The sequence below is a fragment of the Arvicola amphibius genome, chromosome 11, assembly GCF_903992535.2.
Source record: "Arvicola amphibius chromosome 11, mArvAmp1.2, whole genome shotgun sequence".
Lineage (NCBI taxonomy): Eukaryota > Metazoa > Chordata > Mammalia > Rodentia > Cricetidae > Arvicola > Arvicola amphibius.
Genome location: NC_052057.2, coordinates 9,916,767 through 9,932,312, shown reverse-complemented (window position 1 = coordinate 9,932,312; position 15,546 = coordinate 9,916,767). Strand labels below are relative to the sequence as shown.

Here is a 15,546-nt window from a genome sequence, read left to right as displayed (position 1 = left end):
TTGTAGATTTATTAATTTCACAGATACAAACCTACAATTTTTGAGGTATCTCTCAATACAAACTATAGATATTATTTATGTAAAATCATGTCTTAACTTCTTTGATACCTTAGTTACTTATGGTTTCACATTATCAGCCTACAGTCCTGCATAGGACAGGTCAGCCATTACAGCCTGTGATCCCATTTACCAAAACCAGAAAAGGAAACACAGAAACAAAAACAACGGAGTCAAACCCACAGACTTGAAAGCTAAACAACATTGCCAAATTATGAACAGTAAATAATATTTTAAAATATAATCGAGATATATTTGGAGATACACACATTTGTCAGAGTTAAGTTCATATACAAGCATAATTAAATGGAGTCAGTGTAAAACCATTGATTTAAAAACAGTTTTATTCAGCCTATATGGGAGAGCAGTATTGAGGTCCCTGTTATAGCAAACATTTTCCATTTCTTTAAAAAATAAAAAAGCACTGCAGTATTTGCAATAATCCGACTTCTTGATACCAGCATTGTTTCAGGTGGGTTCAATTTGCTAGAGGCCAGCAAAGGCAAGGCTCCTTTAAGGGAGGCTTCCTGAATCAGCGTTAGCAGCAAAACCTGTGCAAGCTGTTTTAAGGGGCCTGATTACCAAATTCTTAAGCAGTGTTTTTGAGCAGCAGCTGGCATGCTTCTTGGTGGTGGCATGAACTTAGAAACTCCACAGAGGTTTTTTGGGGGAAAAAAGTGGCTCCCATGAGTGCCTCCACCATGAAGCTAGCTAGACTCTCTGGAAGCCAAGGAATGAGGTATATCCTGCCACTAAAGCTGTGGCTTTAACCCTAGCCATTTCATTTAACAAATTAAAGACTCATGTGGTCAGAAAAGGAAATATACAATAAAGACATATTAATATGAGAAAAATCTCTAAACAGTTTACAGTGTGTTTAACAATATATTTAGGTTTGGTAGAGAATAGAAAATAGAATAGGGAAAGTTCTTAAAAGAAAGAAAGAGAGTAGCTGGGAATGGGGGTGGCACATACATTTGGGAGGCAGAGACAGATGGATCTCTATGAATTCAAGAGCAGCCTGGTCTACAGAGTGAATTCCAGGACAGCCAAAGATACACGGAGAACCATGTCTCACTTCCTGTGAAAACAAAAGCAAAACCTCTTCTCCAAAGTAACATATCTTTTGACTTAAATTTTGAAATCAAGCCGTATTCAAAGTGTGTATGTTGTATTAATCCAGCAACATTTGTAATCAGATGTCTTTTATATTGGCTTAAAAAAAGACATTTTCTAAGTTATTGTATAACAACTTTTTTTAAAAAAGAAAACAAAACAAAAGAACATTTTCTAAAGAAAATAAGATAATATTGAAGAGCTACCGGAAAGAATGGCTTGCTCTGAAACTAAAACTGAAAATAAAAATAGTGCCTGGGGCAAAAGGCCAATGACATATGGAGAAAACACTAAGTCCTATTTTCAATATCCTGAAACATTTTTCTAAATGTGGTTCCCATAGGAAGATTCTTGCTAGTGAGGATCACTAGCTGTAGTTAAGATAACCTGGATTCACAATACAATCTAAATATATGCTCGGAGTTTACCAGGTATTCCTAGATTGACATCAGAGGAAATTAAGCTATTGCTCTTCATAACTGAAAGGAAAAAAGGAACAAAAACAATTTAACTAACCAATAAAAAACGAGGATGAGAAGGAGGATAACAACAAAAGAGCAGAGGGAAAAGAAATCCAAGCAGAAGGAAATTTGGTAGCAGCAGTAAAATAATAATAATAATCATGAAAACTTGAATTTCACTCAGAAGAGAAAAAAAGGGTAAGCTCATAAAATATTAAGAAGCACTGTAAATTAAAACTGGTGTTGGCATTAACAATTATGTATAATCATCTGACTGTATTCTGAAAGATATTGGGGAAAGTTCACTCAAAAATTAGACTATTGAGCCAGGCGGTGGTGGCACATGCCTTTAATCCCAGTACTCAGGAGGCAGAGGCAGGCGGATCTCTGAGTTCAAGGCCAGCCTGGTCTACAAGAGCTAGTTCCAGGACAGGCTCTAGAAACTACAGGGAAACCCTGTCTCGAAAAACCAAAAAACAAACAAACAAACAAAAAATTAGACTATTGCTCTCTTTATCAGATTGTTAAAGGAATCACAATTTCTGAAATATGTCTGCTGTAAGCAATTTTTTTCTTTTCCAGTACAGAATGATAGGAAATTGATAAAATCTGGTGTAGACCTGGGTCCTGTTAAAAAATGTTGGATTTGGGATTTTGTTTATTATTAAAGTAAAATTTGAGCTAAAGCTAAAGGGCAAAACAGACTTTCTTTGATACTACTGAATTAAAAGACAGACATGGAGTGACAAACCCAGAGGATTTAAAGTGCTGAGGTTATTGGTGGGATAGCACGGGAGAATGCTGGAGACGGATGACCAAAAGGATGTGCAATGCTCAAGGCCATTTTTCTCTGATTGTATAATCTACTAAAGAATCTCTGTTCTTCAAAGAGCAATGTTGGCTTTCTCCTTCTTGTATGCAGAGATGGAAGCTCTTCGGATGTTTCCCTTTCAGAGTGATGATTCCCAGGATATTGAGAGAGACAATATTCCCTGAGAGGCAAAACTGAGAAACCACTGGGAGAAATTCGAATACTTCTCCATGAGATCAGCAGGTTTTTTTCAAACAATTCTCTCAAAATTAGTTTATAAATAAAACATTCAATAGCATCAAACTGTTTCCTCTAGTTGCCACTTTTGGCTCTAACGTAATGTCTATGAGAGGAGCTGTGTACATCCATATTTTATAACTGTATGACTATATATTTCTTTAACAAGATATACTACATCATTTTGCATTAATTTAGTTAGATGAATATCATGTGATCATCCTACTCTTTTTCCCACTTTATTTTTTTTACCATAAGAAGCCATTTCACAAATATCTTTGTTCTACTTCTATGATGGAAGAGGCTCTTTGTATAAATGAACATGTGTATATGCATGATGCATTTCGCTTGCTATAATAAAATACCATGACCAAGGGAACTTATAGAAGGAAGCATTTATTGGGCTTAAATTTCCAGAGGGATAACAATCCCCAGTGGGGGAAAATGGTAGCAAACAGCAGTCATGGTGCCTGTAACAGGAAACTTAGAGCTTACATCTTCAAACACAAGCACGATACAGAAAGGACGAACTAGAAGAATAATGAGGTTATATATCTCAAAGCCTATCCACAGTGGAACATCTCCTACAGCAAGGTTGTTCCTCTTAAACAACAACACCAAACAACAAACAACAGCACCATCTGAGGACCATGAGTTCCAATATCTGAGCCTGTGCCTGGGGGAGGGGTGTTCTCATTCAAATCCCTATATTATCTCACTTAGCAGAGTATCCATCCCAAACATATCCCTCTCTCCATCCTTGCCTAAGAAAATTAACCCTGCTTTGTACAAAGAACTCAAAATTATCTTCCCTGAATGAAATGCTAGGCAAGACCATACAGATATTCTGTGGTGCCAACTAATTATTTTCTGTAGACCTTTAAGGAGACTAAGAACCCTCCTAGAAGTGAGGTCTGTGAGGTGAACAACTCTACTAAAGAATTTAATGAACTTTCTAGTTCCTGCAAGTAGAGGTCCAGGGAACGTGTGTGGGAATAGATCTTAAAGATGTAGGATCGTGGTAGAAGGAACATAAAACTGGATCAGGCTGAGATTATTGATATACACCCACTGAATGATGATTCTAGGTTTATTATGGAAGCTTTCACAATCGAAAAAGGGTAGCAGAGGTATATATGATTGGTAGGCTGAATTTCCCAAATGATATTCTACTTTAAAGAAACTGATTTGGGCCTGCTATATTGACGAGGCTTATTATTGATGATGGGAATTTTAAGACACAGAATTTGGAATGCTAGAGAAGATAAAGTTGGGGACATCTATTCCTTCACTGTGGCAAGGCAAAGAATCCATGCCCTGCACTACAGAAAATGGTGAGCAGATAACATGGAAAATGGTGAGCGGGCTCCAGCATTTTCGAAGAGCTTTGTCATTGTTCTTTTCCGTAGGTCAGATCTTAGAATTGAAGATGCTGCTGCTCAACGCATTAATTGTAATGGGTTTAACTGGGCCACTGAGTTGCATAGGTCAGGTGGCGTCATTGAATTGTCAAAGGCAAGACAAGTATAGGTACTAGAATAGGCCACACAGACAAAGCAATGTGTGCAAAGGTCTGTCCCATAGAGACCTTTGGTCTACTGAAACATTTCTAGGTATTTCTAGGAAGAAAATAAATAGAAGCCTATCTAAGTGTTTGCTTCATCTTTGTAAACAGAAAACCTCTAGAACAAATGCAAGAAGGGATAAATTGGATTGTCATAATAAGGAAACTCTACCTGCCAATTTTCAGACTTGAGCCAGTCTGAAAAACCTAGAACTTCTTGAAAGAGGGAAGGCCAAGTCCCCCTGAGTAAGGATTGTGTTAGCCTACTGAAGAGTTTTACTGTTAGCCTTCTGTCTTTTACTAGAGTAACTACGCATTGAGGAAAATAAACAATCCGATTTGCATGGCCTATTGGACACTGATGTTTAATTGACATTACTTCCAGGAAACCCATAAAGATAAGCTGCTTGCTAAACATGGCGGAAAAGAAATGGATAGTAGAGAAATGTAGTTATAAACGGTGGCCACAATTCATTATGTATGAGTTTCTGTCTTATTATGTTAACAATATGTTAGCACATATACACAGATATTTTTGATTTCTTCCCTCTATATCTTTAGCATGCACTGTAACATCAATTGAGATAATATCATTGATCAAGTGTTATACATCAATATTGTCTTATTTAAGTTGAAAGACACTAAAAGACTAAGGATTCTTCAAGGGATTTTGCTAGCTATTCTAAAACAGATAATATGTTTAGAGTTTTTCATGAGACAGTTATAGATTGTTAGGTGTAATTATGACTTGATTATTGCTTTCATTTGGAAATTAAACTTGCATGAGGAAATCTAGCTATATGTCAGGCTGACAATGGATGGATTTGTAATGCCAAATTTTGGTGTCATCTTGGTGGTTGCTGAAATTAACTTATTCCCATGTTTCAGGACAGTCCTGAGACTGACTTTTCTTGAGCAGGTTATTTGAAACAGAGAGACCCATGCTAAATGCGTGATGCACCTTATGGTGCCTGCTCAGATCAAAAGACATGGAAGAAGGAAATTTTGCATTTTACCTGCTTGGCCTAATTCTTGCAGGCAAATTTAGTCTATTCTGTTAATGTGACATCCCTTCTCTAATATTAGAATCCATTTTGGGGGATTCCAAAGAATACAAAAGCCCAGAAACTCTGTAGTATTTCGTGAGGCTTCCAGCACCCGAGTGGGAATGCTGAAACTTCCAGCCTTGTGTATTGAACAACTTCTATATTCTAGGCCTTTCAAGTTTGAGATAGCCGTTATTGAACTACTAATATATTTCTGCTAAACCACTCAAATAAATTTCTTTCTAATATATGTATTTCTCCTATCTGTTCTGTTCCTTTAAAGAACCCTAATACACATTTATATAAAATTTTTTAACTGCTAATGAACTTTTCTTTATTCTTTATCAGTGTGAAAGGATATTAAATAATGTTTTACATTCAGGCTACTTAGGCAAAACCCTTTCCATCCTACAAATCTGCTTTTTAACTGGTGTTGTTAAGTTCCGTATTGACAGCCATACTATGAAATTTCACTATTAATTTTGTTGTTTTCTTCAGCAATGTGCAGATTGTCTTATTTATTAGGCATTGGGTTAATGTGTCACAGCTAAAATTATATTAATAATTATCCAGGAAATTATCAGATTGATAAGAATTTAATTACTTTACTTTTTAAATTATCCCATCATTATAATGTTCAGTATATTATTTTTCAAAAATTAGATATTATAAGAAGGGTACCTTTTTAGAAGTTGAGTCTTATTGCTTTAGTTCTCATATATCAAAATTTGAACCTTAATCCACTAAAATAATTTTTCAGCATATAAATAATTGATCAAAATAAAGGTCTAAACTGCCCGGATTAGCCACACTTACCCTTCTATAATCTAAGACGTGTTTATTTTTCATATTTTGAGAAATGAATCACAAGATCACCTAATTTAGGTGACAGCCCTATGACTTTAATTCTATAGTAATAGTTCCTCATTATTAACACAAGAGAGGACTGAATGATGTCGAGTTTAGATTCACATACATTCAATTCATGAGTAATTTAAATCGAACATTTGCTTCATCTGTGAATCTGTTAAAGGTGCAATATCCAAGAGTACCTATAAACTGATTTAGGGGTCCACCCCAAACCACAGCATGGAGGAAAAGGGTTGTCTTTTAAACAATGTATTCTTTCACTGTGGAATTCTTGTATGGGACCTGCTTCATATGCCAAGTCATTTTCAGGAATTGATGCCTGAAACATGTTTCCTGATGCAGGACAGCAAGTTGGTTTGATTTTTCAAAGGTACATGAAATTACTTGAGTCTGTGCTTATCATGTTTGATTTCACTACCACCTTTCCCAGATACTGTGGTTCTCATTTTTCTATTCTCTCTTGCTTCTGTATATATGATTAGCCAATTTTTTTGTTATTTTACTATTTCATATTAACACTAGGTTTATATATATATTATAGGAAACACTAATATAAGCTATAACATCTAGTGTTTCAAAATTTGCCTCAGGTTCTCAAGATACTTTTTTTCTAGGTGGTTCTGAAAATGGAGGAGTTAATAAAAAGAGTGTGCTCCTTTGTAGGCAAACCAATAAGGTTATCCAGGAAAACAAGATCGGAGCAGCACGTGGTGTTAATACACACACAATTCTCAAAGTCTGTATTCTATAAATTAATAAATCAACTTACGGTGACTCGGGTCTGAAAGGTTAGGTAAAATACTAAGAGAAAGACGCAAGGAACCAATACTCTCCTCTGCCATTTGATTCGCTGCTGTATAATAGCATTCTTGGTATGTGTGGTATGCTCTCATCTACAGGAGAATGAACATTCTAAAAGGGTAAATCTATTAATTAGAGGCCCATACAACTCTCTTTCTTGCTGGTGTAATCGTTAAATTGATTTCTCCAGTCCATCATGTAATCGCTCCAGCGATGGAATCCTGCTTTCCACTCTTGTTCTGTTTCATCAATATTTCCTGTAAAACACAGAATTCATTGCATTAATCTGAAGTTTAATCTCTGTTTACACTACCTGAAAAATAATTCTAATTATAGATGACATTTTCAGCATAGCAAGGCTTTATTTTTCATTATGTATTATGAACTTCTATTACTACTAGAAAAGCCTTTAATAAATTTTATGCAGTATATTAAATAATACAACTAAAATGTATATATAAAATAAAGATAATGTGAAAGCATGAATTGTATCATGTCAAACTGTTATATGTTCTTTCATTATTTTCTCAGAAGACATGTAGATATTACTTCTATTAATGAACTCTTTAAGCAATAGAAAAAAACTTCAAAATTAAAAATCTAGTCACACATAGACACTGGGGTATTATCTTCAGTTAAAGTACTTATATAAGTAAAAATTTACTAATATCTAATGAGAACTTCATAATTATCATTCTATACAGACTTTTACATTCATTAAAATAAATTTTCATTCCATATGATGTTCAGCTATTTACAGAGTTGGCCACAAGAAAGCAGTTTAATATTCCTTTGCAAACACAAAGATAACCATGCAAATATTGTCCTTCATGTAGCCCATGAATCATATGTAGATTCATCTGATGGATATGCCATTAATCAATATTCCACATGAATACATTATTTTGATACTGGAAATTTTAAAGATGAAATGGCTAAGAGGATAAACTGCAAGCATTTAGAAAAGTAACAAAGAAAGTAGAAGATTGGTGTTAAAATGATGGTAAATATTGATAAATATAATTAAATATTGAAGTGGACTTTTCCTCAATATAAGAATATATCTACGTATACTTTCCCTTTGCTGTTAGAGAGAATTCTATTTTACAGAGAGAATTGTATATAAAAATATAATTCCTTCATTCTTGCTCCAGTGGTACTAGTTTACGAGTGGGACATTATGATGTGAAGAGCATCTTAGACTATCATGGATTGATGACCTTTTGTGAAGAAGAGCCTTCCCTAGAATTTTGTGGAGAGAGGATTTATAAGAATCCCCTCTACTGATGCCCTAGAATAGAAGTCCATGTGGGAAGGTAAATTTGTTTCTTTTGTTATATGAACCACAGAGAAACACAGAGCACTCATCCATTGTCTTCAGGTTGTCACTTTCAATAGTGTATGCAAAATAAAGAAACACTGAAAAGCAAAAAAAAAGAAAAAAAACCCATACACCTATATGTGACATAAATTTACAAGTATGTTATGGATATGAATAACAACTCTAGAAGTAATCAGTGTCTAAAGTTCATTAAGAATAAGATAAAAATAATAAACATACATAAAATTAATGGCTCTCGTTATTTTTCCCAGAAGAGATCTTATTGAAATATATGAAACATAATTATTTTTAATTTTCGATCATATTAAGAAAAAATTAATTGCAGAATTTTAGACATCTGTATTATTTCTTGAACTAAAAAATCAGCCAGAGGCAAATTTAACATTAAATATTTTCATACTAAAGAAAAACATATTTGGAATATCTTTTAAAAATAAATATAAATGAAATATATTAACATACAAATAAAATGAATGTAACAAAGCTAGCATGCTCTGGAGAGGACCTGGCAAACAAAAGCAGCGCGGCCTGAGGAATGGAATGACGGTGTGGATGTGATTCATAATGCGAAGCAGGCAGCCTGGCATGCCGCGAAAACTAATACATCCAAGAATCAACAACCCGGACCCTTCAGAGCTCCACTTGAAATTACTAAGCAGCTGTGCTTAAGATAGAATTGAAATTTCTTAGCACGCTGCAGAGGACACGTCTTCCCAGGTCCCTGGTTATCCTGCTCCCCTTCTCCAGAATGCCTTCTTATTAAGATTCCGTGCAGGTGTCTGCGCTTAATAGCTTTCCACGATCCTGGACCGTGCCTCTGCCAATTCACTGTGAGTGAGCATGCGTCATTTTTATGAGGGGCTTCATTGATTGCACAGTCCCTTTCTAGGGCTAGGAAACAGAGCATGCACTCTATAAGCAGTTATATTAGTTGATGAAGATGAAAAGAAGGGAAATCATATTTCTGTTCTGCATCTTGTTATACTACCCAAAATTGGACAAGATTTTGTTAAATGCAAACTACACAAGCATAGTAATCTGCTTGAACCGACTAGTTATTTAGAGATTATTTTTCTCTTTCCAACTTTTAATACCTTGTGGATAATTGATGATGTCACTTTTGTTTTGAATACAGGGATTTTATATTATTTGTGTTAACCAATGTCTTAAAAGTTTAGTTTCTTTTGGAAAATTATTTTTAGTTTTTTAGTTATAATTAATCACACCATTTCACCATTCCTTTTGCTTCCTTCAAATGATCCCATATGCTCCTCCCTGCTACCTTTCAATTTCATGGCCTCCTTTTTCTTTAATGGTTATATACATGTATTTATATTTTGTTAGCTACTGCACAGCCACCCACCGAAGAAAACATCCTATTGTCTTTTTAGCAAAAATGTTAAGTGATATTCTGAAAAGTGTGTTACACCCGTATCATTCATATCAATATATAACTAGGCAACATATCAATATCTTCAAATGGATATGAATACATTTTATACTAAACAGGAAAGAAAAAATCAAGTTTTTAATATAGTATCAATGATTAGAAATGTATGAATAAGATTAAATTCAGTGAACTTAAAACTGCCTATGTAATATGACAAAGATTAAATAATGCTGTTTTTATTTTCTCAACAATAGCTGTCTAATATTAGCATGCCAAATGAACAGAAAACTTGATTATTTATATTAGAATTTACACAAATGAATTCAACTTAAGTGATAGTTTTGACTTGAGAATTTCCTGAAAATAGAAAAGTTCCTTATAAATAAGTTAGCAATTTCCATCTGAATCTTTAAGGTATATTAGTGGAACATAAATATAATGTGACTTCATACATATAAATACAAAGAAATGTAATTGATAACGCATCTTGATATGTAACTTATTTATTGGTCACTTAGCATAATACCACTTAGATTAAATGTATTTGCTTTAAATTATTTAAAATTCTGTGCACTGTTTGTAGGTCTTTGTGGGGGTTCGTGCTTGTGTGTGGGATGCATGCAGGGAACGGAAGCCAGTGTTAAGTGTCCTGGAGCTGCGGTTCCAGGACCTCTTCAACTGCCCAACATTGCTGCTGGAACTACACGGTCTTCAGCCAGAACCACACACTCTCTTAACTCCTGAACCCTCTTTCCAGCCCTTAAATTTAATTATGTTTTACAATTTGGTTCTTTGAGTGATTTTGCTGCTTTTAAATTGCTTCAAATTACAAAAAAACTGTTTCAGTAGATATAAAAGATAAATAGCTTACTTTATTTGTCTGTGCTTGGGGCCTGTGGGTGGGTTGAGGAAGATAAATGAATAATCATGTGTTTGATGATTCACGGGGGGTATAGAAAAAAAGAAGGGGAGACTATATAGAAATTGACTTTTTCAATTCACTTTTTAAAAATCATTTTTTCCTCCCACATGTGTATCTCATCTGAAAGTATGAGGTTCTCTTTTCTATGAAGGTGATCACCATTGTTTGTCTTAGAAAGAAAATCTTAGAAAATCTTCTGCTTAAACAGAAAATGGGGTGGTTTAGGTTCCTTGGGTCATTTCTTGGGTCACCTAATACAACTGAAATATATATCTTGCATTTCTTAGGAGAAAAAAATCAAAGCTTAGGTCACCAGAACATTAGGGAGAATTTTGTTCCTGGCTCATAAGTGAGAGTCTCATTATTGTGTCTTCACATATATAGGAACTGGAAAGTTAACCCAGCTTTTTATTTTATTTTATTTTGTTCTGTTTATCTTATCTTAATTAATAAGAACACTCACTAATCCCACAGATGAAGGTTCCTCTTTCCCAATCTCATTACTACTGAAGGACCCCTCTTTGAATACGATCACCCTCAAAGTTAGAATTTCAATATGTGAGTTTAGGATACAAATATTCAGTGGGGAAGGGAAAACGTGTAAACTGTCCCAAATTTCTCATAGAAGTAAAGTTAGAGGAAGTATTCAAGTTGGCAGACAATGATTTTTGCTGTTTAAAACCATCCATCAGGAACTGAACAGAGGTTTACTGAAAAGCTCCCAAGCCAATTGTTGTTAAACTTACTTCCCTACATTTAACAAGTTACAGACAGTATCAGAATATGGATAACTCTTTATGTGGGAAGTCAAAGGATAATTAGTTTTCCTGTCATAATTTGGGTGTTACTTGCGATGCCAGAATGAGTTTTATTAAAATGGGGTTGATGGACGGAGTGGGAGAGCAATGGAAGAGAGATGTTGTGATAGAGAGAGCATCTATGGGGTTAAGGAGAAACCTGGTGCTAGGGAAAGTCCCAGGAAACCACAAGGATGATCCCAGCTAAGACTCCTCACAATAATGGAGAGGATGCCTGAAATGGTCTTCCATTGTAATCAGATTTCTGACAGAACTTGAGGCAGAGATTCATAACCGAGCCGAGCTCTTGGAATCCAATCAAAGAAAGGGGGGAGGAGGGAATATATGAGCGAGATAAGTCAAGATCATGATGAAGAAATCTACAGAGACAGCTGAACCAAGCTTGAGGAAACTCATGAACTCTAGACCAACAGCTGTGGCACCTCCCTGGGACAGAACTAGGCCCTCCACCTGTGGGAGATAGGGGTGAAGTGTGCACTATCTGCGTGGCACCTGACAATAGCACCAGGATCTATCCCTGGTGCATGAGCTAGCTTGTTGAAGCCCATTCCCTATGGTGGGATGCTGTGGCCAGCCTTAATGCAGTGGGGAGGTGCTTTGCCCTGCCCCAACTTAATATGCCAGACTTTGATGACCTTACCCTTTGGAAGGAGTACATGGGGTTTGGGCTGAGGGAAGGTGGGGATCAGTTCAGGAGGAGTAGTGGGGGGGGGGGGTCGGGAGAACAAAGGATAGAATGTAAAATGAATTTTAAAAATTAATCAAAATTAAAAAAATAAAATAAAATGGGGTTGAGCATTGTGAAACCTCCATGGTCTATGGCAGGAAGATAGCAGTTAATCATAAAGTTAACTTTTGTCTATATATTTTATTTTTTTTCATAGGTTATATTCCAGATCTGAGATTCTCCTTTTTTATTAAATTATATAATTTTTAGAAATTTTCACCTCCTCTATTTAGTTTTTTAATTATGGTAAATCCCCATTTTGATAATGAAACTATGGTAGCATTTTTCTCCATGTTAGCTTTCCATGTTCTCATCTTCTGGAGAGCCTCTGTTTCTATTTTCAAAGACTACTTGTACTCCCATAGACTTAGGGAATCAAAACACTAAGCAGCCAGTCTTCTCCACAGACCCCAAGAGCACTTAAATTTAGATAGGGTCTTCTTTAGATTGGTCAAGAATAATGCTCCATGATTACTCAAACATCAGTCGAGAAATTGCTGTGTTTAATGTGTTTCCTTGTGAAATAAAATGAAGCTAATATATTTTCTATTAACGTTCATACTATATTTCTGTCACTTATAACAATGAATGGATAATTTCTGTTTCCTTTTTAACAATTATTATGACTTCCTATATGATAATATTCTCAGGGAAATACGAAGAGAAAAATATTTGATAGAAACATGAGACATATTGTTTCTTACAGGGGCATGCAATAATAGCCAGGCATGGACTGAAGTATAGCCCAGAAGTAAAGTGCTGGAAGCTATGTGTTTAAACAAGTCTTAAGAATCATTGAATTTGAGAACATTTATTGCTCTAATGTAAACTGTAACTGAAGTGGTGTTTAGAAAGCGTATTGCTTTTTCATTTGAAGTGAAGTAAGCATTTCTTGCTTTAAGAAATGCAGTCAGTAGTAATTCTTTGAAATTTTCTCTTGTTTGTAGATCTACATTTGGAAAAAAATAACTTCAGTCCAAACCTTAAAATATTATATTTGAAACCTTAAAGATAAAACTTACAATGTTTGTTTGTTTTTGTTTATCGAGACAGGGTTTTTCTGTAGCTTTGGGTTGTGTCCTGGAACGAGCTCTTGTAGACCAGGCTGGCCTTGAACTCATAGAGATTTACATGCCTCTGCCCCACAAGTGCTGGGATTAAAGACATGCATTACCACCTCCCAACAAAACATACAAATTTTAATACCTGAAAATTTGAGGTATATCTTGATTATATATTTTACAGATGAAATCTTCCTAACATTATCTATTTATAAAACTCGGACTATATCCTTAATTTTGGCTATTGTGACAATTTTAAATGAATACATTGTCCTCCAAATGATATAATTTATTTGCCTTTAACTTTAAAATATGTGTGCAGATACATATTAATTTTTCTCTGTTATGATTTATGGCATATGTGACCCTGGCAGGTCCCACACAGGTAGGAGACAGACAGATAGGCCAGGCAGAGAGAGCCTGGGTACGGAGAATTTATTTAGTGGGTAGTGAGAGGATATGGGAAGGTAGGGAGACATGGCAGTAAGAGACAGAAAAAGAGAGAAGAGACAGAAAGAGAGAGGGAAGAAGAGGAGGGACAAGGGAGGCAAAGGGTGCCCAGAACTGGGGGGAGAGAGAGAAAGAGAGAGGGGGAGGGAAAGTGAAGACCAGTTTGCCTCAGGAAGAAAGGAGAAGATTGGAAGTTGGCAGGGCTTGTCTCTTAAAGGGATAGGGTACCCAGGGCAGGTCAGCATAATTATAACATTTTCTTTCTCTGTCTCTCTCAGTGTCTTTGTCTCTCTATGCATGTGTGGTCTGGAGTGTGTGTCTGTGTGTGTGTGTGTGTGTGTGTGTGTGTGTGTGTGAGTGTGTATGTGCGTGAGCACACGTGAGCATGGATGGATGCACAGTTGTAGATTATTATTTGGGTATTACTGAAGGTGGGTCATAGAAATATATATATATATATATATATATATATATATATATATATATAGTTCTGGTGTGTGTTGGGGGGTTAAAGTTAGTGCTAAGATTTCAAGCTCAGGTCTATGTGCTTAATCAATGAGTTGTTTACCCAATGAGTCATCTCTTCAAACCCCTAGAAAATATGTTAGATTTGAACTCATTTGGAGGAATATTCAGAATACACTAGAAATCTAACAAATATGAAATTATATTTCAAGGCACAATAAATTTAATCCAAAGAAAATTAATGTGTTCTAGAAACTTTTCTTTTTAAGTTTAAGAGATGCTCACTGATTTCAGAAGCAGTAGCCGATAACCTAAAGTTTTATGACAGGAAAATTTTTCACATAGATCTTTTTGCATCCTTCTTTCAAAATTGCTAGTACTTCAGTCATGGAACATCAGTAACTAAAGAATCAAATCACTTACATTTGCCTACTCAGACGCTCATTAATAACTATTCCCTGTAGAACCTGACCCTCTCCTTTTAGTTGATCTCTTCCTGAGACCAGAATCTGGGGTTTGTGGTATGTTCAATGGTTCTGTTTGGGTTTCTTGGCAGATCGTGTGAGTTACCTCATTGTTTCACACCCGGAGAACACAAGGACAGCACTGTTGCTCTGCCAAGGGCCACAGAGACTCCGCTCTGGATATATATGATGTCACAAATCATTTAGTCTGACTCGGAGCACAGATATACCAGTAAGCTCTTTCAAACAGATAAAGTACACAATTAAAAGTTTGGTGATCAATGTCGATAATCAAAGGGCATATGAACCATCCTGACACTTCTCTGAGATGCTTATTTTTTTAAACTAACCCAAATTCTCTGAAAAAGGAATCAACAATATGTATTATTTTTTTATTTCAAACACATACTTTGGCACTGAGTTTTCTATAAATTACCTGTCATGTGATAGGTCATTAAAATTTTATTTTAATAAAAGTAAAACATTTAAATTATGAACAAATAGTACATGATTATTAAACTAAAATTAGATAGCAATTCCATACATTTTCATGTTTGATCATAAATATGATACTTCTCACCAAAGAAAATATGTTTAGATGGTCAAATAAAATTTAATAATTAAAAATAAAATTGACAATGTTACCATCATTTTTCCTTAATAAGTGTTCTTTAGATACACATGGAAAGTCTAAATTAAAATGAATTGAAACAGAAAATTCTTGATACTATGAGATGGTTGCAAATTCAACAAAATATTAAACTTTCAATCATAAAAATTAATATGCACTGTGGAAGTAGATTGGTACTCTACTAGCATTCTCTTTGATATTTAATAATAATAAAAGCAAAAATATTAACTTCTAGAGACAAAATTAATGAACTATGCTGAAAAATAATCCTAGTTAATAAAGTATCTTAGAGATATAAATGCTAAATATTTCC

The 15,546-nt window shown here is 35.0% G+C and overlaps 1 protein-coding gene across 1 annotated transcript in view; it reads right to left on the bottom strand.

The window, feature by feature from the left end:
• Positions 1 to 3,062: 3,062 nt before the first annotated feature.
• Bche (butyrylcholinesterase) overlaps positions 3,063 to 15,546 on the bottom strand; it is a 62,325-nt gene continuing 49,841 nt past the window's right edge. The window contains exon 4 of the mRNA XM_038348241.1: positions 3,063 to 7,220. Coding sequence (XP_038204169.1) covers positions 7,096 to 7,220 — 125 coding nt within the window. The 3' untranslated portion in view covers positions 3,063 to 7,095. The remainder of the gene's footprint in view (positions 7,221 to 15,546) is intronic.